At 41.3% G+C, this 25,819-nt stretch overlaps 2 protein-coding genes across 5 annotated transcripts in view; one reads left to right on the top strand and one right to left on the bottom strand.

The window, feature by feature from the left end:
- clcn1a (chloride channel, voltage-sensitive 1a) overlaps positions 1-22,322 on the bottom strand; it is a 46,269-nt gene extending 23,947 nt beyond the window's left edge. For 2 of the 3 annotated variants that reach the window (XM_037092618.1, XM_037092617.1), the window contains exons 1-12: positions 22,186-22,322; positions 21,585-21,667; positions 5,635-5,938; positions 5,416-5,547; positions 5,062-5,190; positions 4,565-4,698; positions 4,390-4,467; positions 4,169-4,247; positions 3,826-3,951; positions 3,290-3,374; positions 2,692-2,793; positions 2,366-2,450 (exon numbers count right to left, since the gene is read on the bottom strand). In XM_037092618.1, the coding sequence (XP_036948513.1) occupies positions 2,366-2,450; positions 2,692-2,793; positions 3,290-3,374; positions 3,826-3,951; positions 4,169-4,247; positions 4,390-4,467; positions 4,565-4,698; positions 5,062-5,190; positions 5,416-5,547; positions 5,635-5,722 (1,038 nt within the window). In that variant the 5' untranslated portion in view covers positions 5,723-5,938; positions 21,585-21,667; positions 22,186-22,322. The remainder of the gene's footprint in view (positions 1-2,365; positions 2,451-2,691; positions 2,794-3,289; positions 3,375-3,825; positions 3,952-4,168; positions 4,248-4,389; positions 4,468-4,564; positions 4,699-5,061; positions 5,191-5,415; positions 5,548-5,634; positions 5,939-21,584; positions 21,668-22,185) is intronic. The other variant, XM_037092619.1, reaches the window with a different exon arrangement.
- Positions 14,377-25,808, top strand: styk1a (serine/threonine/tyrosine kinase 1a). Of its 2 annotated transcripts, none has more exons than XM_037092642.1 (10): positions 14,377-14,620; positions 18,008-18,063; positions 20,665-20,904; positions 21,000-21,236; positions 21,504-21,685; positions 21,842-21,922; positions 22,180-22,394; positions 22,838-22,878; positions 23,787-23,883; positions 24,723-25,808. In XM_037092642.1, exons 2-10 carry the CDS (start codon positions 18,009-18,011, stop codon positions 24,916-24,918), a joined length of 1,344 nt encoding a protein of 447 aa, XP_036948537.1. In that variant the 5' UTR covers positions 14,377-14,620; position 18,008; the 3' UTR covers positions 24,919-25,808. The 2 variants fall into 2 exon arrangements, with proteins under 2 accessions (XP_036948537.1, XP_036948536.1); XM_037092641.1 differs by lacking the exon at positions 14,377-14,620 and adding an exon at positions 15,626-15,681.
- The last annotated feature ends 11 nt before the right edge of the window (positions 25,809-25,819 follow it).

A 25,819-nucleotide genomic window follows, 5' to 3' on the forward strand; every position in this document is an offset into this window, starting at 1 on the left:
GAGGAGGAAATGTATGAAGAATAAAAAAAGAAAGGGAAAAGGAGAGACATAAAATGTGAAGGGAGGAGGACAGTCAAGTGGGATAAACAGACAGGAAGTCATCCAGAAAGCTGGAAGCAGACGGGTAAGGGTGGCCGTGTCCAATGACTCATTCTCTTTAGATGACTCATGAATGACTAATTCACTTCAACCATTTTGCACATTTGCATAGATGCCTCTGTGTACGCTCACAGGCACAAATCGCAGCGCCTTCTGCATCTGCATAACGCCACCGCGGGGGTAAAGCAACACCCACGTCATTTCAATTTTTCTACTTCTGCACTTCCTACTTGAGCTGGGGTTGAATCGAGGCCCCTGAAAATAAGCGCTCGGCGTGCGAGTGGAAGCATTCGGGGAAAGGCTGCTGCCGGCCTCGACGGAGCTGCATGTAATAATAGGCTTTCCTGTGCCTTTTTGAAGTTGCGGGTTCACGTCTGGTTCACAACCCATGTAGCACTTAATCTCCTCTCGCTGTGCTGATTCCTCTGTCACTCAGCGCTGCGCTATCGAGACGGAATGGAAGGATTTCATTCCCCAAAAGCTATATGAACACTTTTCAGGGTTGAAATTGGAACAGATTTATTTTCTACATTGAAATTATTTAAATGCAGATATGACTCGGCTCCTCCGCTATCTTCAACGATACTGTGAGTTTTGCTACAAAGGTGTGAGACACTTCAACAATGAGAGTGTGAAAGACATGCACCGAGGGCACGGAAAAAACATGCTAAGGTGTCGCTGACTGACATCTGCACTCAGACGGGTACGCATTCACTTACAACAGCGTATAGCACACACACCTGGTTCACACTAAGTGGTCTATTCTGAGCATCTGTGAAACACATGATTAGCTTTCAGCTCTGAGTGGGTGAGCTGTTGATGTGTGGCTTAAAAGTCCCTTTGTACATGTGGCACAAAGGCTACAAGGCATATAGCATCCATTCAAACATAGACACTGACATGACAGCAAGGCTGATGGTGCTACAGCTCACATCCTAAATATCAATCCCAATTATCAGAAACATGTGAGTGTCCCACTTTATCTAACCTGCTGTTCTACTTTGCCAAACACTGAAGAATATATAGCTTTGGGCAAGCTGTGCAGAAATCAGGGCTTGAGACTAACGGCATCCTGTCGTCGCAGGGAGGGTAGAAAATGTGCTTAATCTTCCCCGAGACACCTCTGGGATCAAGGAGTTTTGTCCCAATATGTACATATTTATCACTTTAAACTAGCTGAGTGCTTACTTCAATGCTGCCGCTATTCAAAGCGAGACCTACGGAAAAATATAACACATTGAAATCTGAAAATTTGTTTGGAAATTGGTAGCAGGAGAGCTAGTTAGCTGTTAGCAGAGTCCTGCAGTGTGTTATTCTGAGGGAGCTAACAGCTTATAGCTAACAGAGTTAAAAGAGCAAACGATGATAAACACTCTTTTCTGGGGAATACAAAGTGTTAAACAGTGAACTTTAAAATATATATTGTTAACTTTTAAAGCTCCTCATATATGTATACATCTTCATATACTTAAGTGCCAAGTTGTAACCTGAGATCCTAAACGACTGTACTGGTTGTCTCCAAACTCTAAAAGACCTCACGTTAACTGGCTTAGTCACCACTTTTAAATCACTTCCAAAAAGTCATTGTTATAAAAATGGCTTTTGTTTTTGTTTTATTCTGAAGGCAGCAAAATTGTTGTGTTAAAATTTGGATTTGGAAATTTGAAAAACATAAATTATTTTCAGCTTCTTGCACACAGGAGTGAATTTCTCCCAGCTCGATTTCACCAGATCAAAGTTTGTTGCCGTCTGTCCCTCAAAGGAGGAAAACGTTCATGTTGGCTGCTCCCTGTGGCTCCCTGAGAGGTCACAGTTTGAAATATTAAATATTTTGGACTTCAATAACCAGCAATCCTGTGATGCAGCATCAGTAACAGGAACAAAGTAGGCTTATATGTTTCACATCGACTGGTCTGAGATGATGTATCCAAAGGAATCTGAAGAGACGAAAGGTCTAAGAGACAGCTGGCTGTTTGCATTTTGCTTTCTGCCTAAGATACATCATAGCCTGTAGATAAATACTGAAGCCCACATCTTTGCTCTGTGTTGTTCTGAAGCAGGTGTACTTTTACATAAATATCTGTCTCTAGTTGTGTTTTGAAACATGTAAATTAGCTACCGCTGTTTGCTTTTGTGGGGGTGGCATTTTGTTCATCAGCTCTCTGTAGCTGTCAACGTTGCATGCTGGTCTGAACACATTAACATGCCCTGGATTCTCCTTTGTTTACATAAGAGACAGGAAGGATAACAAGGTGTGAACTCTGACCTCTCCTGCCATGAACTGTCCAAACCCTGGTGGGAAGGTCAAGGTAGCGATGACCAGCGTTACCACTGCAGGGAAGATCAGCCGGCTAGGGGAGAAAGTAGAGAGAAATAATTTATAATCAAACAAACATTAGTAATTCTCTCTAATAATCAAAACCCTGAACAAAAACAACCACAGTACAAGGAACAAGGACAGAAACAAAATGAAAAGATGAACATACTGCCACATATCGGAAATGTATCTGCAGTGAATGGTAACTTAATTCTAAGTTAAGAAATTGCGACAGAAATTCTCAACATCAAGCCTACTGACACACATGGACCTACTGTCTGGTTAGGAAGCGGGTCATGGCGTTGGGTCGTCTCATGAACAGAACCACCTGTCTGTTGAGATAGACGAAGAACGCCCCGAGGAACCCGCAGGAGATCCTGAAAAAACAAACAAACACATGAACGTAGTCTGAGTCCAGAGATGCTGCTGTTGGATAAATAATGTACCTAATAAGGACACTAGCTAAGGAGAACAGTGCATTAAAAAGGCACAGCAGAAATGTTGGATAGGTTAGACCAATGTTTTACTGTATATTTTTATATGTTAGTCATTTTTCACAATTAGCTGCCAGCTGTTCATATATATATTCATATATATATTTGGTGAATAGTTTTTCATATTGTATGTCAGAAGAAAAGGCTGGTGACACAGGTGTTAAACAGCATCATCTCATGAAGGAGACCACCTGAGTTCTGCGTCTCTCTATGTCTTCCCCGGAGGAAAATCGTGAGATAATAATTGCATCTTCTATTTTTTAAATGTTACATTTGCATTAAGTTTGACTTAATGAACACACACAGTGCACACACACACATACACACACACAGAAAAATGCTGACATGTACAGAATGTCTCAGTTCTCCAGTTGCTCACCCAATGATAGCAAACGCTGGCAGCTCCTGCAGGTCAAAAGGGAAATCCATGCGAAAGTTTGTCCTGAACAGAGCAGTGATGGTTACTGGTGAAGAAAAAGGCACAGAGTTGACATTTATACATTAAGATTATAGTGATCTAAATGCAGGATAAGCATTAAAACTGTAGGGGGGTGTACATCATCACTGTATTTGGCGGTATTGTCCAAGGTCATGGGAGACTGATGTCACAGTGAAATGAGGGAAGATATTTCTTGGTTTGTCTCGAACTCAATTAAATATTCTCATAAGACACTGCTAACATGAGTCAGTCATTAAAATACCATGCTGCTACACAGTGGAGGAGGACACCATCTAGTGGAAAACACGTGATGTGCCTACAAAACATACATTCAGTCAGGGTCAGTGAAAAAAGACGTGACAATTTGCTTGCTGACGGTTTTTGAAGTAAGGGCGCCCTCTGGTGCACATCTGATAACGACACTCTGACATGACCACAGTATCTCACACACAAAATACTTTATCTCCAGTCAGTACCTGCATCTTTGTTGAACACAGAGAACACTCTGAAAATGAAGGCACTAAATGTGGCAGCAAAGTATCCTCTCCAGTAGTTTCTCACAGCAAAGTACGTCGAGGTTACCTCTATACTGAAGAGCACACCTGGTGGAGAAAGGAACAGAATCAGCAATCAAACAGGAAGGAAATGAAAACAATGCAATGATTCACATCTAAAAAGACAGGCACGTGAACACAACCTGACATTAAATCGCCTCCAAATTTCTGTTTCATGTGTGCACAGATGTCAAACATGGCTATCTCACATGCATTCAGGGGAAACAGAGGTCATAACAAAGAGGAAAGACAAAAGGCGGTGTACCTCCAAGTGGAGTACCAAAGCAGCAGCCCACCCCAACAGCACAGCCCACTGTCAGGATGTCTGTATAACAGTATGGATTCTACTGATCCAGAGAGGAGGAAGAGGAGGCAGGATTGACACGATAGAAAAAAAACAACATATAGATGAGGAGTATCTCGTGCAGTGTACTTTTCACACTTTATGTTGAATGCAACTGGAAATGTTTCCTGACATCAGCTTACCTGATAAACTCCTGAGAAGAAGGACATGAACCTGCTGAGAACTGCAGCACAGATACTGGCAATGTGAACAAACGGGCCCTGAGTGGAGGAGATGAATTCAATCAAATTATGTGACAAAGCAGCACAGTACAAGACTAAGAAGTGCACAACAGATGCTGTTCCAAGTTTCACCCACCTCTTTGCCTACAGGCATCCCACTGCCCAGAGCAAGAGTCAGACCCAGGACTTTAGCAACAAAAGCCTTGAGAGTTAAATATTCCTTTAGCACCACACCTCTCAGGATGGTCTTCAACTCTGGGATACCAGAACCTGGAACAAAAGGTGGCACAGAGTTTAAGAAAAATAACTTAGAAATTATCTGATGTGAAGATGGTATGAGACACTGTAGAGCTGCAGGGCTTAGACTGTGGTAGATTTCACTCCAGTCGAATGTTACGGCATCTTCAGTCACTGATCAGCCCAGATGAAGATATAAATACAAGAAATCAATACAGATGTTAACTGGTGTATAACCAATTCTCACCTCCCGAGAGTTAACAAAGCTCTCGTCTGTCATTGCATCCTAAAATGTACATAGTCCAATATGTGCTGAATTAATCTGTACAGTTCTAAAGACACTGTACAAGAAACTACAGGCAGATGAGAACAGAGAGGAAGAAAAAGGGTGCAGACCAATAGCTTGAGGAGCAACCAGGTGACAGAAGAGTGAGGAGAACAGGATGAACATCAGGGGATATGAAACCCAGGCCAGGAACTGCAGAGGGATGTTCCCCTTCAGCTCCCCATGGATCCATTTATAGGCTGAAGGAGGGAGAGAGGGGAAAAAAGAAAACCCAAATGAATGTTGGATTATAAAGAAGAGAGAAGGATGAATAGTACAAGCGGAAAAGGAAGGAAATGAGGCGAAAATGGGTCGATGGGGGAAAGGAAGAGAGCTAGAAATGAACTGGCATATAAGCAAAGCAAAGCTGCACATTTCTCTACTTTGATTGCTTATGAAATGCATTGTGGGTACTGTAGTGTTACCCTGAAGGCTCTTCGCACTGGCGTAGTCCATTGTCCAGCTGACCAGCGCCATCGTGATGCCCAACAGAACAAGGAAGATCCAATCTTCTCCCAACCTGGTTACAAGGAATTTCTGGACTCGTGCTATACAGTCTGACAAAACCAAACACACCAAACGCTCACAGAACAGACAAATCTATCGATTTACTTCCTGTTTCATCTTTGCCGAGGATCCCTCACCTCTGCACTTGGAGAAGGAGCGCTTCTGCTTCATAGACGACGTGAGGTCGGGTTCATCAGCTTGCTCATCAGCGGCCTCAGCCTCCATGTTGGACTGACGCCTGTTCCTCTGTCGGCTGTGATAGGCCTGCTGATGGCGACTGTGGTATCCGTTTTGACCGTGGCTACGGCGGCCGTGTCCATGCCGTGTCCTCCCATGGCTGCGGGGATGGTTGCCATGTTTCTTGATCTGTCTCTCTGTCAGCAGGCGTGTGGCCTCCCGTCTGCCGGAGCCTCCTTGGTGCTCTTGGTACTCCCCATAGAGCTGTCAATCAATCCATTAAATCGATCAGTACAGAAGGGAGCAGATCATGTGGATATCCAGCATTCATTCATCAGACATAAACATGTACAGGTAGTCCCTGAGCAAGTGAGAATGTGGAGTGTGGTAGTACTCTCCCTTTGGCACAGAGGCAGAGAAGAGTCCATTTTAAAAATAGACAGCACCACGTGTGGACCCAAACAGCTAATGGAAGCGGAAACATGGGCTCTGCCTCTAGATTTATCACCTCTGGACAGACTCCATTAAAACTGCCTGGGACATCTGGGGAAGAGATTAATTCTCATCTCTGTCGCTGCCTCACACACAAACACAAATATCTCTATCATTAGGAGATGCCCTCTCGCATATCTCACTACATATGCACATTATTCTCTTCCCCTCTTACATTTTGAACAAAGAAATTACATCCCGTCCACCATAATTCCTCTTTTCTTTTCCAAATCAATTACAGTGCACAGGTTTGAAAACAGCACACTAGTGACTTCAACTGTCTAGACGCTCGGGCTGGCTCTGCATCATGTTCTCTCTTGCAACTGATCGCTGCTGTGTACACTTTGTTGATGTAGACTGGAAAAACATTTGCACACACTTCACGAACAGAAGTTACAGAAAAAAAATACATCTTTATTACAACAGTTATTACGAAAAAAAATTGTGCGTCTGTATGTATTTGTATTGCGTTTGGTTTGATGCAATGATTACTGCCAATTGAAGTTTCTTCCTTTTAATAAAATAGCAGTATGGTGGTTTTAAAACTACTTATAAAAAGGAAGAAGAAACAATACTATGTAGGGACACTGGAGGTCACCACACTCAAAGTTTCAAATCTAAACCTTTCTTTAAATCACATCATGTTCTCATCGTGTCACAGATACTCGCTACTCAGAATCGTGAGTCAGAAAATGTTATTTATGAAGCCTTGCCTAATATTCCAGCACTGTACCACAAACATTCGCCTCGGGCTCATAAAACAACAGAACTCCAGGAATACAACTGACAAGCTGCTAATTTATTTCTGGGGCCGACATCAACGATGTCCATGTAGTAACCTTTCGACAGCTTCTAATTTAGCAGGTTCATGGACGGACAGATTGATGGAGGGTGTATTTAGACACACATGCACACACACACACACACACACACACACACACAAGTGTGTACATAAGGTGCTGGTGATACTGTGTGAGCAGAGATGCCGGTCAATGCACAGTGAAACTTGAGCAGCATAATACACAATGTGCTGTAACTGAATGCCAACACACAACACAGACTCGGACAATAGAAGCCACGGATGTCTTCATCTGGGAGGTGGTGCTCGTTTCTTTCAGGTAAAATGTAACACACAACATATTGTTCTGTTGGTCTGAGCAACAGTGTACTTAAGACACTACAAAACTGAAAAAAAGGTGAAAAATAAGTTTTGCCTGGATCTTTTTGTAGTGTTCTGTCTGTTCGACAGCTGAGAATTGACCTTGTTTGTTTGTCAGAATCATTTTCTAAGTGTTTGTTTGTGTAATACTCATTTTGGCCACAACAAACATTCATGCACCACGACCCCATTTTCTAAACAGATAAGCGATGAGACAGTAAATAACTAACACACAATGAGTAAAACTCACCCGGGACTATTATAAAAACAAGGTTAGTGGTACACTTCTGCCTCTTGTGGAGGAAATGAGTATTACAACAACACCTGACAAAACTTTTTCAACCTGTTTTCACAGGTTAAAAAGTAACTTTTAAGAAAAAATATTATGGCAACACTTTTTTATCATCTGGTAAAATGTTTTTGAAAGCAAAACCTTTCAAATGCCTTTTCAAATCAATTTAGGTCAGATTTAGAAAATTGATCACCAGAAATCTTTTTCTTGGGAGGATTTCCGCATCATACCTTATTCCTGACGTGTCCTTAAAGATCTTGTCTACAAGGGTTTCACACAAAAAGAGCACCCACACAAATGCAGTGGAAAGAGGACAACGATCACCTTACCGTCCCAGACAGATACATGATATACTGTCAACATCACACCTTAAGAAACCACAGTGCAGGGATTCCTCTTTTTAGACACAGGAAAGTCTAACTTATCGGCCCCAACATCAGCAAAGCAACTAATCATAAAGTAACAATCTGGACGCACATGACGATTGTTTGGCATTAACTTGATGAAGATGATTAAATATGTTGTTTAATCATCATCAAATCAAAATAAATTGTGCCAAAGTTATACACAAATACAGTCCACAGAAATCTTAGCTAAGACACAACCAGGTATGTTTACAACAACCAAGTGTTGCTCGGCTGATTATATCACTGTTAACGAGCCACGATGATGGACGTGGCGACAGTCTCCAGGAGCAGATAAATTGAACATCTCTACTTGATCTGGTTGAGTCACCTAAGCTGTATGTTTGGAAATGCAATCATCAGCTGTTCACTACTATGCAGCCCAGGACATGAGGACCTCCAACATGGCCACCACAGAGTTATGTTGTCAGAAACCCATCCTTCCCACGCTCTCCCCTCCATTACCTCTTTCTACCTCTCCTTCCTGTTCTCCCTCCGGACCAGTGAAACTCTACTCTGCACTAATCACTTGTACTGCTTTACCTCCTTCCTTCATTCCCTCCCCGACTCTCCTTCCTTTCTTTCCCTCTCTCTCGCTCTCTCTCTCTGCCGCTGAAACATTACTCTGGGCTAAATTTAGTACCGGTGTGATCCAATATTCCTCATTACACTTCCCACACCTCTCTCCGTCTCTCTCACCATCAGTGTACCTTTCAATGCCTCATCATATTCCTCAGTTTCTCCAAAGTGTCATTCGTCCTTCAAGTTGTCCCGCAAGGACTTATGGAGTAAGTATAAACATGTAAAACTATACCAACAACTAAAGTTTCCCCCAACGTATTCTGCCCGATATTCCAGAGGAGCGTATCCGCCAATTTACAGTTAGTAACTTGGCGGATACACTGGCTGATGGAATGGAAGTTGGGTCTTAAATATCCGCTGAAGCTCCCAATGAAGAGATGGAAGCAAGAAACAAACATAAACGACATATTTCCATCATGTTTTTTTCCATTAGAGGTTTGAGTTCTGAAACCATTTAATTGCACCTACAGAATTACCGCCACCTGCCACCTCGATGAATCAACACCTATTATCAGCATTACAACTAGGGAAGGGTGGGGAAAAAAAAAATCTTTTTACCGTGATATATATCGTATGGCTTTCTCTTGCGATGCGATTATCAATACACTGGTGCCCATTATCGATATTTTACACCTGCAGAAACCCCTGACAATTCGAATCAAAGTCCCTTCAAGACACCTTGTGGTGTAAAGTGAATTTACGTGAATGAATTTTGTTTTGTTATTGTCGTATCTGTCCTTTAAACAATTCTGACTCCAGAACTGCTTCCTGACAGTTTGGCCTTTTGCCAGTTTATGATCATTTCACACTGGAATGATGGTACACATGGACAAGTTTCAGTCCGTGTGAGATAAAGAGGCACCAAGACTCATTTTTATGTATTGTTTCCACAATGCAGTGAATAAATACATAATTGCTGCATTTGGCTTTTTTTGGGGGTTATTTTGCATTATGTAGTTGGACAGAAATATTGTGACATGTCGTCAGATGAGTGACTAGCGATGTGTTTATCATTGCAGAATCACAGTATGTTGATATGATATTAATCCTGAGCAATGTATTGTGAATTTCCTGCCCTCTCATAACAACAGTGGACAGAAACTGATATTAATTCCCATTTGTGAACTCCACTATGTCATTGCCTCTGATGTCCACATACCTCTGTATAGAGCTACTTGTGTGGAGCTGAATGCGAGTGCATGCCTTTATGAGCTGTCATCTGAAGTCAAACCTAATGCATATGAAGGTCTTCTAAAATAGAGGAGGGTTTATCTCCATACATTCTCTACATGGCTGCCAACTCCCGGCAACATGCCCCGTCTTTGTAGTAGATTGTATCAAGGGAGTTATTCCCATTGTTGTGTTATAATGTCTCAAATTTCACCCTGTCTGTGGGCCAAGTTACAGTATACCTGAATTATTAACTAATAACTGTTAAATAATCATGAAACACAAGCATTCACGTAAGCGGACTTAAAGACACACATTCAAAATGACATAAAAGTGACACAACCCTCCTGTTTATATCCCGTCTCCCGTGACTGGCAGTGTAAACACCAAGGCCCACATAGCCTTCAACAGCACACTCTCACACATACACACAGGTTAGATGACTTTGCACTTCCTTGACTACTCGCAGGCACTGGGTTTCAACAACCATTAAATTCTATAGGTCAAAATGTTTACCAGCACTCACATACCAGCCAATCAACACCACGGAGGCTCTGCGGCTGTATGAACTAGTCTTTAAGGATTCTACGGTGGATATACACCTTCAGCTTTTCTTTTTTTTTTTTAAACGTCCACTCTGTTTCTTGCTTCTGCTTTGTCTCCTCAATGTGATCAGCACCACAGGATCCCCTTAATTAATGTTATATCACACTGTGTACTGACCTAAAAGCTGTTGTTTTTTTTTCTTGCCATTCAATGACAGAGGTGGGAATCACAGTAACTCAACATACTATACAATAAACGAGCTAGCCAGTCTGCATTATTTGACGCATTGCAGGACAATTATCCAACGATACATCCCAATATCGGTCAAACTGAAAAATACAGAATACCCCTTAAAAGTGCAGGAATTGTATATTTATTCACTGTGTTGTGGGGTCAGTTTCCCAGAATATGACTGATGACACAATAACTGAATCAAACACAATGACTGAAATTTGTCCATGTGTGCCAGCGACTCAATATAAAAAAGTCACAACCTTGAAAAAAAGGTCAAACTGTAAGAAATCAGAACAGTTCTGGAGTCAAAATGTTGAAAGGAAAGACACAACAAGACTTAAACCAAACATCTATAAATTCAAATCTGTGTAAATCAAATTTACACCACATGGTGAAGTGACTCTAGTTGAGTCAAACTGCCAGGTGCATCCATTGATGTTTTAATAAAAATGAACCATATTTGGCAACAGCGTATCGATAAACGTATCGTAAGAGCAAACGATCCGATATATTGACGTTCCTCTACTTTGTCCCACTGTTTCTCAAGTAAACAACTCTGACAGCATGAAGGGGTTCTGGAACAGAACATCCCAAAGCCATGAAGAAAATCCTCCAGATGTTCTGAGACACCCTTCACACCCCCTTGTCCCAAAACATACATGTCGCTACATGAATGGTGAAGATTAGCACCTCCACAAATGCACGATCGGGTTTCTTTGGGAACACACATGGACACCACACACACACACACAGATGGACACACAAACACACACATGCAAGCATATGAATGCACACATTCTGGAGATGAGCACGGACATGCAAGGACACACATACTGTACATACAAGTAAATGCATACAAACGCGCAAACATACTGTGTTACACATCACAGAAGTACTTTCTACATGTGTAAAGACCAGCCGAGCTTAAGAAAGGAGGCGCAGGGAGGGTAGCAAACAGGTGGCAAGCAAGTTAGTGGGAAACGGCAAGACAGCGACAAAGTGTGTATGTGCATGTGTGTGTGTGCACGTGTATGTGTGCATGCCAAGATCAGGGGTGAAGGAGGTGCACCTGTTGCGTGACCATGTGCGTGACCCTGTTGTTATACATCAGCTAATTGGTCTTCACCATGTCCAGAACTCATTCACAGGCACACGCATGCAATAAGTCAGACGGGCTCCATCTATGCATGGAGCTCGCTCTGCCAATACAGGTGCGTCATGCACAAATGACACGGGAGATTCGGGGGAGAGAAACTGCCGACACACAACAGAGAGAGAGAGAGAGAGAGAGAGAGAGAGAGATAGAGAGAGAGAGAGGCTGACGTAGAGACAGACAGATGGACAAAGACGGAAAGAAGGAGCGACGGAGAGAGAAGGAATAAGAGGAAAGAGAGGGGGACACTGACCAGGGTTTGCTTGTATCTCAGAGCCTTCCTTTCCGACGCATCTGCGGCCATTGACACACTGTCACTGACCCAAAAATAAACCCACCCGCTCACCGTCTGTCTCAGCATTACCAGGACCACGCTGGATGCCAGGACACACACACACACACACACTACATTGCAACACAGGGAAAGACACACACATGCATGGATCCCCACACAAACACTTACACACTCTCTCTCTCTCTCTCTCTCACACACATACACATATTCGGACATGGTGTAAACTTGCTCCAGCTGGGGTTACCCACAACCCCCCACCCATTGCCCCGAGCTAACTGCCCCTGTGAAGTTCAGTCAGCAGGGAACTAGAAAGACTAAACTCCAAATACTTGTTGCTCTAGATCTAAAGAGACATGGGGAGAAGTAATCTGGTTTGTCCAGGAGCTCCATCAAACACACTGATACTGTCTGCACGTAGGAAGCCAGTGAGGTATAATTTATGTGTTGCTGCACAAACAACTTCTACTGGCTGGTCAAAGCACCTGTGTGGAAATAGGATGGATTTGAGGGAAAGCGTAAACCTCTGTGTTTGTTGTTCCCATTCAATGACGCTCATGGTTGCAGGTGAAAAAAAAACAGGTGACTTTGTGCTAATCAGAGGAAATGGTGGGCAGTGTGCACAGTAGACACGGTACCAAGTGTACTCTCGTGACATATTAACATGCGTTTTCATCCAGATTGCCAAGCTACAATTGTAACTATAGAAGAAGATATTCCAGGGAATGTTGTTGGTTCGTATATTAAAGATGAAGTTGCAGTAGCAAATCCAAAAGGGACGGCTACGGCGTTCAGAAAGCTCCACGCTGCACATGTGTGATCGTATCCTAGAAGTCTACAGGAGAACATCTGGTCTGTCGTACTCAGGAGTACGTCAGAAGTGTTTAACAGAAGTTGTCGCTGTAAGGGGTAAATGTTGCCAAGTGATATTTGTTTTCCACTACTACGGCAACCCGTTGGAATGTTTGGGCAGCGCCATAGCATCCCTCTACTGACTCTGTTTGACGTTTCTAATAGTATAGCAAGTGTGTGTGTTCACACATCACTCCATCACCTAATGGATGAGATGGTACAACGTTACTGGAAGGCTGGATGCTGCTGCTAAAGGGGTGAAGACATTGTTTTGGGGACATGGAGCAATTTTTCCTCTATAATATAAATTATTTCAGACTTCTGAAAAATATATAACATATCTAATCAGATATATATTTTGGTGTTTATTTTATCAAAGTGATTCTGAGTGATTGGTCGTCAAAGGTGGATGCTTTGGGTTGGTGGCTCTGGTCCGAGTTCACCAACCTTTAATGCCTTCAAAGTTATTTAATACTAAAATTAAATTCACAAATTAGATTCCACCTTGCATCATCATTTAAGTAAACCTGTTTCTGCAGCACTTTGAGGATTATTGAAAAAAGATCACACTAAAATACTTTGAATCAAATCTCTCAAAAGGTCAAAAAGGAAAAAAATCTCTGCTTGTCTTTTTTCTCTTATAATTCTACTGAAGTTGAAACTAGAAACAGAGGAAGTCTACATAATAAAACAATGGCATGATTAAGATTTAAATGTTGTTTCAAACCAGTTTCAGTCTTTTCTTGAAGGACAGTTAAATAAAGCAAATTTCTGAAAAACAAAGTCACTATAATGACATTTGACACTAAAGCTGTAAACACATGAAACAGTGACAGTCTATAAGCGATCACATTAAGCTAATGAAAACACGGATGGATGCAGATAAATGCAGCGGCCATGACTAAACCTGATCAAAGTGGTATCAGTGTGTGTGGGCGTGTCAGCACAACAGCGTGACTTCTCAAAGGGAAGCAGGTGGAGGTGAACCAGCAGGTGAAAAGTCATGATTATTCAACACCAGTACTGTCCCCACACACACAACACACAGACAAGGTGGTGTCACACCTTTCAGCTCAAATAAAACTGATACGTGCAGTGAAATCAGTTTCTTAGATATCTTTCCAGCAAAAGGAAACACAATGGCAGCTTCAGCACTTATTTACTTTAGCCTGCACATTTATTCTGGAGGATCAGGATCTAACACCTCGACAGACCTCTCTCTGAGGCAAGGATGTGAAGTTATGTGAAGTGAGTCAAATAATATTTTTACAGCAAACTGCATCTTGACCATTATAAGATACGGGTACTGAGACTGACAAATACAGCCAGCTGTGTGCAGACTGGACACTCGAACAAAAACACACAAACACCCGACACAGCAAATACAATACTGACTGCAAGGTGTGTGCAGGTGATAAGGGTGACAAGGGAAAAAGTGCTGGGGGGGGGGTGGGGGTGGGTGTGGCCAACCTGAGAGAGAGACAGAGAGAGTAAGAGAGTCAGAGACAGAGAGAGAAAGACTGGGGGAAAGACACAAGTGAGAAAACACAGCGAGCTGAAAGAGAAAGAGAGACTCTCTCATCACCAGTATCTTCAGCTGAAATGTGTCTGCCTGTGGATTTAACGACACACTCTGCAGACTGACTAGGAAAACATGAAAACTCTGCAGTCTACACTCGTATGGCTGGCAGGGACAGCTGAACTTGCATGTTTTGGATACGAGGAGAACACAGATTTTGACACCTGAGCAGCCTTCAGAGCGTCAGCCAGGTAAGATGGAAAATATGTTGACACACAAAATACTGTTTAAGTGTGAAACTCAGATGCTTATCAGTGGCTAAATCCCTCATTTGTGATGTGTTCATACTGAAATTTTATATCACAACAACACATGTGGGGCTCCTACTCTCATATGTACAATAGTCTGTGTCTATGCACTGTATTATTATTCTGTATGTGTACATGAAAGTTCTGTGTAGGGCTGAAACTAATGATTTTTTTTCCATTATCGATTAATTCGATGATTATTTGCTAGATAAACTGATTAAAAGTTTGTTCTGTACAATGACAGAAAACAGCAAATTGTCCATCCCAGCTTAATTTTGTCAGTCTAAAACCCAAAGAAAATCAGTTTAATATGACATTAAACTAAGAAAAGCAGGAAATCTACTTATTTGACAAACCAAACAGCATTTTCTGCCATTTTTTTTGCATGAAAAGTCAAATGAATCGTTGAAGCTCTCGTGCCGTCTGTCTGTAATATTATGGCATCATCACATCTGAATCCTGACACCTTTAACATGATTGTGTGTATTGACGCAGCATCTTGTTTGTGTTTAGATTTACACATACGTCTGTGTGTCTTTAACAGCATATTTTAGTTTCTGTTCCTTACATGTGTGTGTTTGTGTGTCGGCTCAGTGTTGTTGATGCAGGAGAGTGATTAATGCATATGAATGCGAGACAACAATGCAGACAAACGGGTTCAGTGGCATCCCGTTTCTTCAAGGGAGAGGAAGGTGTCAGTGTCTGTGTGTCTTGTCTTAAAAAATGCTTACTACATACCTGTGTGACTTCGTAAGGGAGGCATGTGTGTCACACCGAGAGTAACATGTATCCTGATAGGCGAGGATGACACTGCATCATTATTACCACATCAACTTCAGGTCATAGAGTCTGAATACCATGACACTCCTGTCATGTGCTGTACTGGTAATGTGTCCAGAATAAGTGTCTTCACTTTGGTGTTGAAACCATTTCATCGCCACAGCAGCTTGTTGTGTACATTACATGCATCAACCTGTGTTTCATAACACAGGTAAGGACAAGAGGTAGGCAAGATAACAATTTCTTAAAAATCTGACTAGCAACATGTAAGCCGCTTTACTTGTCTTTCTTTTTGTTTTATTCTGTCAGGTTATAAATCTTAGAAAAGAGTTTTAAATGGTCTAAAATTTATGTTATGACCAAAACAGGAGAGCAAACAAAAGAGGCTGCTGTTTTCATATTCAATGTGACAGAGCACCTCCATATTCACCCAGGTTTATTACATTTATACTTTAAGCACTGGTTCATTATCGACATCATCAACTGTGTTTTGGAACTACTGGCTGAGTCGCTTGGTAAACAGACTGTAAATTGAAGACTGAAGGGATAAAGGATGGTTGGTTTTTCTTACGACAATCAGAACAAAAAAAAAATCTCTATATTCTGCTGCCTACTGTGATTTAAGAGATGTTTTTCTGGCAAAGCAACATGTCCGCCTGCTGTGGCCCATCAATCAGCAGGATTGAAGACTACATTTTAAATCCTTTGCTTTTTTTTTTTTTTTCACATCTCACAATTCCATTCTTCATATTCCAGCTTCACAAGTTTTTGCTCTGTGCTCCACAGGATATAAACAGATATAAACAGATTTCCTTTATGCTTAATATTTCCAGTAAAATGTTCACCCTTTTAAAAATATTCAGTCACATAACTTTAACTGTATTGCTTGCAAAAAGCGTAAAGGTTTGAACATTTCAAAGCTCTGTCAGACACTAATAGCAATTATTCAAAATCTTTAATTTGAATATTAAATTCTCAATAATAGACTTTAAAGATAGAAGATAGACTCCTTCGGCCAATCTCTGACATTTAAAACCATATTATGTTGCCATGTACAAGATGTTACAAGATACAAGGTCCCCTGACGATCTGCTCACTTATCAGTGTTCCCGAGTAACCACGATCGGAAGATATGAAAATAGAAACACAGGTAGGTGTGAACACCTGGATCCCAGGCAGGCAGTGTTAGGATTTCCACCAGGCCACCTCTCTCACGGCTACATTTGTTAAAGAAATCAGATGTACAGGAGGACAACCGTATACGTGCAACCCTTCTTTTTAAACCCCTGATTTGTGTAAAGGATTTTATAGTCATGAAAAAAATATGTGTGTTAAAAAACAACCCAGGAAACAAATTCAATCAAACACAGGATCAAACGCGCTCCGGGGGAAATTTGCATCCAAGCACACAGACTCAGAAACCCTCTTGTTCAGTACAGACACTCACTTCCCTTTTCAACGGCAAGTTCTCCATCAGCTATGTTTACATTATTGCGTTCCACCACAGAGTTACTGTAGCTGGGAGGATGACTTGTACTGGCCATTTCCATAAAAAAAAAGCAGAGGAAATACGAGTCAACTTGTGTTCTTTTCAACAGGGAACTTTCACCTGAATGTGTCTGTAGTTGCCATTTAGCCATCTTGACAAAAACCTTAATACTGCCTCTTTAATAAGGGGTATAAAGAATGAAGAGATGATCACATTAAGGTTTGATAGAATACTAGTCTTAAAAAAACAACACTAGAGATCTGGGAAGCTTTGTGGTGAAAACCTGAAACCTTTGTGCTTTTTTGTATTGTTTTTATCACATGGTATTGAAAAAGTATCAATACTTTTGACAAGTTAAGATCCTGGACTCTCTCTGAAGCTTCTAGAACATTTTACTGACAAACTACCAACCCATCTCAAATCTCACATCCAACTGATCAGCTACTCCATACAAAAAGCAGGTCATTTAGCCAAAATATGAATATGCCGTATGGTAAAAATAATCCCTGTGATGTGACACCTGTGAAATAAATAACACTTCAAGGGGAATTGATATATCATCATGTGTGATTTGAGAAGTTTAACGGGCTGCTGAATGCCAGGTTATCCTTTCAAGGCTTTTATGGATTTTGGGTCACAGCTGAGCGATGGTAACGCTGATCTGTGCGCCGCTATTATCTGTGTAACTGATAGCAGTGTGATCATAGAAAACAAGTCAACGAGCACTCCTCTTAATATTTGCCGTGTGAGTCGAGATAAAGAAGGTCACAGTTTATATTTGCTGTGCAAGTACAGATTAAAAATGGCCACAGTAAATATTTGCATAATTTTCTGAAAGTTGATCACTGATAGTCGTCGTCCTTCTGGGTAAGTGCTCTGCTGTTTACTGGAAAACTTCTCTCAAAGTAGTTAAAGTCTGATCCAGCTCCTCCGTTCAGCTACTGCTCTCATCCACATGGAGTTATTAGAGGGGCAGATGCTCCCTCTAAGCTCAGGGGATTTAAGTTGGCTGCTGAGCAGAGGTAATGTTGATCTCGCTGTGCTCCTCTCTTCCTCTCCAGCATGTCATTCAACTCCACGGCTGATAATCTGTGTGCACCGGACGACCACCTCTGCAGTAAGGACACAACTGCTACTCTTCATCTGTCTCTTTCTCGTCATCACTTCCTCCTCGGCACGTCTCCTCTCAAGTCTCCCATTTTCCTTTCCAACTCCCCCCCCCTTCACATTCTTCCTCTCGCCTGCAAGTGTCCCGTGCTTCATCTTCACACGTTAAAAACATCCAAGCTTTGGTATTCAGTAGCTTACATCTACCTGACAACACTGTCTCAACTTAATCTTAAATCTTCCTTCCTCTCTCTGTTTCCTTTTGCTCGGTCTTCCTTTATTATTACCTGCCTCACAGCTTTTTTCTTTTATTAAAAACTAAAGAATCACAGGTTAATTGGTTACCTATCCTTTCTCATGTGTTAGCTCTAATGTGTATTTTCATCAAAGTAAATGCAAGCAGCTACCTCGTACATCTGCAAACAGCAAAAGTTATGCTAACAATCGACCTACAGCTACATAATCTGTCACTAAATGAAGAGTTTAGTTCAAAGCCATTAAAGGTGAAATTAAAGGAGAATGTCTTAATACTAAACACCAAAAATATGTCATCATTTCTATTTATTTAACTATGAAACTGACGCCTACAATGATGTTGCAACAGATCAGTCACATGACATACTGGAGCTCCAGGTGATTAGCGGCAACACAATGAGATGTAGGAGCAGCTGCTGACTCACAGATACTGCTGAGAATTTTTTGTCATCACACAATCAATTATCATGTTATCCAAATACGTTTTTCAACCGCCATATCAGTCCTTTGTATTATTGTATTATGTTAAGGCTTTACCACAGATCACATGTATGTTACATCACTGACTTATATCACCGACATCAATACTCAACTGTTCTTTCTCCTGGTGTTCATGCAGGACACGACTTTTTAAGATGAATCTGTACTTTCAATTCCTTCATGATGCCACGATCCTGTTACTGAGATGTCATATAAATCATGAGTCTTGTGAGTTTGTAGGAAAAATTATAGAAGGACTTTTTATACATTCATTTCATATTTGTTCACAACATTTTAAAACATTTCAACTGTATGTTTGGGGTTTTTTTTTCTGCATGAACGCAACAACCTGCAATGTGTAAAGCTACCAGGAACCCAAAATAAAACAAAAACGGATAAATGTATGCAAAAACATACCAATCTTTAGTCATAATCACTCAAAATATTATCTTAAACAAACACTGAGAGGGAAGCTTGGCTAGGGCTTAGCTTAAACCAACCTCAGAAGGTGGGCTTAGGCTAAATATTTGCTCAGCTATCAATAGATGTGTCAGGTTAAGAAACATGAACTTCAAACAGCCTAAATGTTGGACTTCAATTGAGTTTTTGTGAAAGAGGTGTGTTCAAAGTTCAAACCAAAGCTTTAATGAGAATAACAAGTAAAGACTCGTGATTTTCTAGGAATCCTTCACCACACCTAAGAATGTGCCACAACCTGAAGGAGGTTTTTACACGGACCAGTGGCTTCACATTCCAGTTTCTATTCTCTGAGACAACACTGGATTCAAATCAGGATATTTACAACAGGAGGTGTGTGTGATGATGGATCTGATGGCTAAAAGCTAACCATGGGATAATGTTATTTAAAGGTGTGTAGGCCTGCACCTAGAACATTGTTTTTAAAGGAGTTGTCAGTGAAGGGTCAATATGCCGGAAAGACTTGCTTATAAATGATGAAGTTAACAAAGTCAGTCCTGCTTAGTGTTGTGCAAATAAACCTTGTCAGCTGTGTGGAAACTCTCAGGTATCAGTTTTCACATACTGTAAGTGGTTCAGTTGCTCAACAAGGAAATGATTTTGATCAAACAATCAGCGCGTACTGCATCTCTTATTCTTTAAAAGGTCAATGCATGACTCATCCAAGCATGTCCATCGAGTCTTACTGGCTAATTAAAGCCTAATTGCATTATGCTGAACGATGCAGCAGGATAAAAGTTGTTTCATCATCAGCCAAGTAAGGCAGGGTCAGGGAGCGATAGCATGATGACGATCACTTGTGATAAATGATTTCTGCATGCCTTCTAGTTGTACAGATTCATTATTAAAGGGAAAAAAATAACAGAAACAAAGACAAACATAGAAATTAAGTAACAGGATTAGCAAGCTCGCCATGTGAACAAATAAATAAGGCGAAGACTGAACAGACAGCGTGGATTCCTCTGCTGATTTCACTGCTGACGTATCCGATCAGCAGATTAAAAAGTCATGTTCTATTCTTTGTTACCTTGCTGGTGCCGCTGTAATTAACACATCGTATACAAAATACCTAGGGTATTGATAGTCACAGTCAAATACTGACACTCTAAATTACAGCGTCATCGAGCTATATATCAACATATCAACACCGGCGTAAATGGAGGATGATGTAATGTCACAACAGAACATCCTGTCAACACTTAAGCGGTGCAACCTTTTTAACAGCCAAGTGCGTTCGTCCTGTCAAAGCGCCCTGAGCAGAGCCCGGAGAACAAACCTTATATACGAGTTTTAACATCCCTCTGAAACACAAATCAATCCAACCAACTCTCAGCTTTTTACAAAATAACCTGTTACTAAACTTGACATTTACACCTGAACTCCTCTCTTTCTCTCTCAGTTGTAAGGGAGTATGAGCAGGCGGTGATTATCGTCCCTACGCTGCTCTTCCTGGGCACCCTGGTCACCTTAGTGGCCCTGTTTCTCCTGAGGTATTGTCCTGAACAGAGGCAGAGACGGACCACAGCCCCTCGGGGTTACCACAGCTCTTCGCACAGACAAACACAAAGAAACAACCACAAGCAAAGGCACGGCCACACACAAAGGCACAGCCACAGACATAACCTGCAGGGCATTGATGGTAAGTTTCGTGTCAGTTTTTCATCTTATTCTCATTATGATCGAGAACACATACAGATGTATCACTCTGCTCCGTGTCTATCTCTCTCTCTTTAGCACCCCCGGGGATAAACCCACTGGAACATGAAGCACTGCCAATGTCAGTTCAACAAGTGCAGCAGAATGTCAGGCCAACTCTGGCTGCAGTGCCACAGATGTCCACAGAGAGGCACCATGGAGCCTTCAGTCAGGTCGTTGCACTGCCACTGTCCTTCTCCATCAAACCTAATGACACCGTCAGCCTCTACAGGGCCCGCATGGACAACAAGGATGTCATCCTGAGGGTGCTGAAAGGTAATGTCAGCTGTACAAAGCCTAATCTCAAAACAACTACTTACTACAAGTTTTGTTTTCAGCAACTGGGAGATAAGGGGAGTAAAGCAGGATGACTGAGGGGCAAAAACTACACATGATTTATGGCACCAAAGCCTCATAATGTGCCTCGTCAAACCAAATGTGTGCTTAAATACGTCAAATTAAATAATACTTAACTGTGTAAAAGTGAAGCAGGATGTTCTGATGATTCTCATTGTCAATATTTTTATCTAAACTCTTCCACAGAAACAGCAAACAGCCATGAGAAGCAGCAATTTTTGGGTTTTGCATCCTTCGTGTCAGGACTGGGACCGCACCCTTTCCTACCTGCACTGCTAGGTGTGGTTTCAGTGCAGCCGCCCATCATGATGGTGGTGGAGGAGCTGCAGCACAGAGACCTGTTGGGCTACCTGTGGAGATGTCGACAGGTAATCTATTAATTACCAAAAACAAAGACAGGTTTACACTGTGTTTTCATGTGCGCTCTTCTGAGAAGGCAAACCTGAAACTGAATCCTATTTCAAGCAAGAACACTTGTGATAGACATTTTTCTTTATCATCTTCCTTCTTCTTTCTCACTGAAGGATACCTCAAGTTTAGAGTCTGCATGTGACATGACTGAGAAGAGGATCTTCACCATGGCAGCACAAGTGGCCTCTGCACTGGTTGGTTAAACTGCTGTCTTTCTGTCTGTCAGTTTATTATACTCCATCTCTCAGTTTTACCCAGATACCTCAATCTTAGAGCTGAAAAAGTCTGCACAGTACCCTCTCACGTCAGGTTAAGTGTAAGCTGTCACAGTATAAACCACTTAGGCCTGGTTGATGTTTGTAATTTTTGCAGCACCCTTCTAAAGCTGAATTCTAGAAGTCTTCATTCCCAGCATCCCTCTTATCACCACGATTTTCTCCGTCTCTTCAAGGAGTACCTGCACAGTCAGGGCTGCGTCCATGGCAACGTGGGAGCTCGCAGCGTTCTGGTTGGTGGAGATCTGACAGCGAAACTGTGGGGATTGGGCTCAGCCTACCGCAGGAGAGCACAGGCCAATTCACCGGGAGAGGTGGAGGACATGGAGATGAGGAAGTGGCAGGCGCCTGAAGTGCTGAGCAGAAGAGCCATCAGTCAGAGCAGTGACGTGTGAGTGTCCGAGCCCTGAAAGAATATTAAATAATGCAGTGAAGATGACTGAACATAAAAGCACATCACTGAAGAAGTGTCCCAGACAGTGTTATTGAAGAGGGAGATTCATGTCAGAGCTTCATCCTTATCTAACTTAATCTAGATGTTGAATAACTGATAACAGTCCACTTCATTTTAGAGAGAAGCTGTAAAAAAATCATAAAACCAATCAAAATAGATCGGGAAATGAAGGCTCAAATGATTTTGATCAGCCACATCTCATTCCTGGTTCACAATTTAGATTAATGAACAATTTGTTGTTGATTCTAGTGTTCCTAAATACTGGCAAATAACAGCAGATGAAATGCATGTTTTGTATTCAAATTTGCACCTCTGCACTGTATTCTGTCTAATCTGAGACTGTTTTATTCACATGTTGTCCTCCTCGATCCTTTTGACAGATGGTCCTTTGGTATCCTCCTCTATGAAATGGTCACACTGGGTGAGTGTTTTGAAAAACACACCTCAAGAGAAGATGCATATCTAATAAATCACAGAATATGACTACATAGCATTTAAGTTAAACTATTACCAGAAAATACTAAATATGAATTGCCTTTGTACATTAGGTGAGTGCACAATACACCTATTTTAAAGTCTTAACACTGGCTGCCTGTTAGATAGATAGATAGATAGATAGATAGATAGATAGATAGATAGATAGATAGATAGATAGATACTTTATTGATCCCGGAGGAGTTCATATTGATTTGTTTTATTAGTCTATGAAAGGTGCACCACAAATCACATAAATACTTTTAACTCATGAGCCAGAAAGGCTCCTCAGATCCTCAGGCTCCTCTGTTTCACCAGATCCACAGAGCAGAACAAAAACATTTGGTAATGCTGCTTTCAGCCTTTAAGCTCCGAGCCTGCCAGAGGATCTGAGAGGAGCTGGAGATACTGAAACGTATCTATGCTATTTATTTTTGTGCTTTTAACACACCCCTATATTCTTTTTCCTATCTTCTATATAGTTTTTGTTATTTACATCTTACTGCTGTTCTTATATTATATTTTATAAACTTTTCAAGGCAAATTTTACGTGCAATATTTGACATATATCTTCTTGCAACTGGTGTGCATTAGTCTCTAAACCTATTTTTATACCATGTTTGTTTTGTAAAGCACTTTGGATCAATTTGTTTGAGAGACACTTCATAAATTAAGAGTTCATAGTCCCACCAAATGTAACACTTTTTAACTTATTTTTAATGAATGTAGATGAATATATGTCAAACCTCCATGACTTTGGCATTACAGTTGTGCAGAGGCTTAAAACCTTTCAGCTCACATTTGTTAAATAAAAAACAACTCAATCTAATGTAGAAAAATCTCCCATCTGTACAGGTGACCCACCGTTTGCTCAGATCATGGCGACTGAACTTCTGCAGTATCTACAAAGAGGAAACCACCTCAAACGGCCGGCCACTTGCTCCAGTTCACTGTAAGCAAACAGCAGAAAACAGTATTTATAAAGCTGCACATCACACACAGGAAACACCAGCGTCCAGAGGTCTACCAGCATCATACTCACCTTAATAAAAGCAGGTTACTCTGCTCAGCTGGCACCGCTAACACGCTCCAGTTAAGAGGCAGATATGAAAATAATTCTGACAAGTTAACATCACATCAGTGGTTGGACCTCTTACCTTCACCTTCATAGAGTGATGAAATGTTGTTTTTCGATCATCATACCAACCAAACTGAGTCCATCACAGCAGGTATTAAAACTGTCAAAAAGTCAGCCATTATTTTCTCACTCTTGACATGTTCACAAAACCTTTATTTCTCCTTCTAAAGACCGCAGTGGGTCATTAATCTTAACTTACATTATGTGGGCTATTCTAGAATAATACTTATCATGTCACTTTGTTTCAGGATGATATCAAAGCTTAACTCACTTTGTCCAGTTAGCTAGTTGTTAGCTAGCAGGCTAACTTTACCCAGTTACTTTAGCTAACTTAATGTCAAACTTCCTTCTTCTGTTTCACAAATCAAATAAACTTTCCTTAAAACACAACAGCCCGTTCAGACAAAACACATTTAACCCACATTGTCAGATTAACTCGCTCAAGTGACCTAAGTTAGCTTAAATGTTATATACCTGAGTTAATGGTAGGGAACGGTTAGCCGTTAGCCATGGCTAAAGCTAGCTCCGACAACTGACAAAAAGTACTTTGCTCATTAACACATCGGTAAAATATTGTAATAACCTGCTAACTAAGTTTCTACACTTGATAAAGCTGCTGAATAACTTACCTGTTACCTGTACCTGGTCCGTAGGTACTCCATCATCAAGTCCTGCTGCCACTGGAACCCCCAACACCGCCTGCCGATGTCGGAGCTGATTAGAAAACTTCAGGCGGGAGAGAAATCAGCCAATGGGAGGACAGTTCTCAGAGTGCCTGAGCCACTGGACATCGCGAAATACATGAGGGAGGCGGGATATGGAGAGGCGTACAACTATGCCGTGCTCTGATTGGCTGAGGGAGACTTCAGTCAGGAGTACTTGATGCTGTTCTCGCCTCCTATTGGCCAGTGGATTTTCCTATTATATGTGGGACTGAGAGTGAAGAACTCAAAAAAGACTTATAATATATATTATAGACACATTTTTTGTTTTATACTTGTTTGTACTGTTGTACACTTAATATGCATTATGAAGCACACTCACTTTATATTGCTATTACTTGTAAATATGATATATTATGATATAATATATGCACTTTTAACTATAACAAAAGTCTCTATATGTTTGTAGCCTCTCAGATGCTAATGACAGAGCTCAGGATGAGGCCTCTGCAGCAACTGGACCAAAATACTGCACTATAAAACTTACTTGTTTAAGTATTCAGTAGGGACCATAACATGATAAGGCTGACAGCTTTAACTTCAGCGTTTGGCTTCATTACAACACAGATATAGCATTAGCATGATGCCATGTATTCTAATGCATACTGAGCACCTCTTGCAAGGTTTTCATTAGCAAGTGACTTGGCCAGAAAAACCTCAAGAAGTCAGCCCAACAGGATCTTCTCAAGGACTCAAGTACTTATCCAGGTTGCAGAATATAGTGTAACACCTTCCACTGAATTTAAAGCATGTCTGGAGCATAGAAATAGTCAACATTAAAGGGCAAGTTCACCCCAAAATCAAGTACATATCTTGCGTCTTACCCATAGAGCCATTTATTGATCTAGATTGTTTTGATATAAGCTGCAGAGTTTTTGACATATCGGCTGTAGAGGTGTTTGCCTTCTCTCTAATATTATGGAGCTAGGTGACACATGTGGTGCTTTAGAGACTAGCTAACTATGCTAATGCTAATGTTATGGCTCCACCAAGGATGTTTATGTCCAGCACCGGATGAGTCGATACAC

The sequence above is a fragment of the Acanthopagrus latus genome, chromosome 3, assembly GCF_904848185.1.
Source record: "Acanthopagrus latus isolate v.2019 chromosome 3, fAcaLat1.1, whole genome shotgun sequence".
Classification (NCBI taxonomy): Eukaryota; Metazoa; Chordata; class Actinopteri; order Spariformes; family Sparidae; genus Acanthopagrus; species Acanthopagrus latus.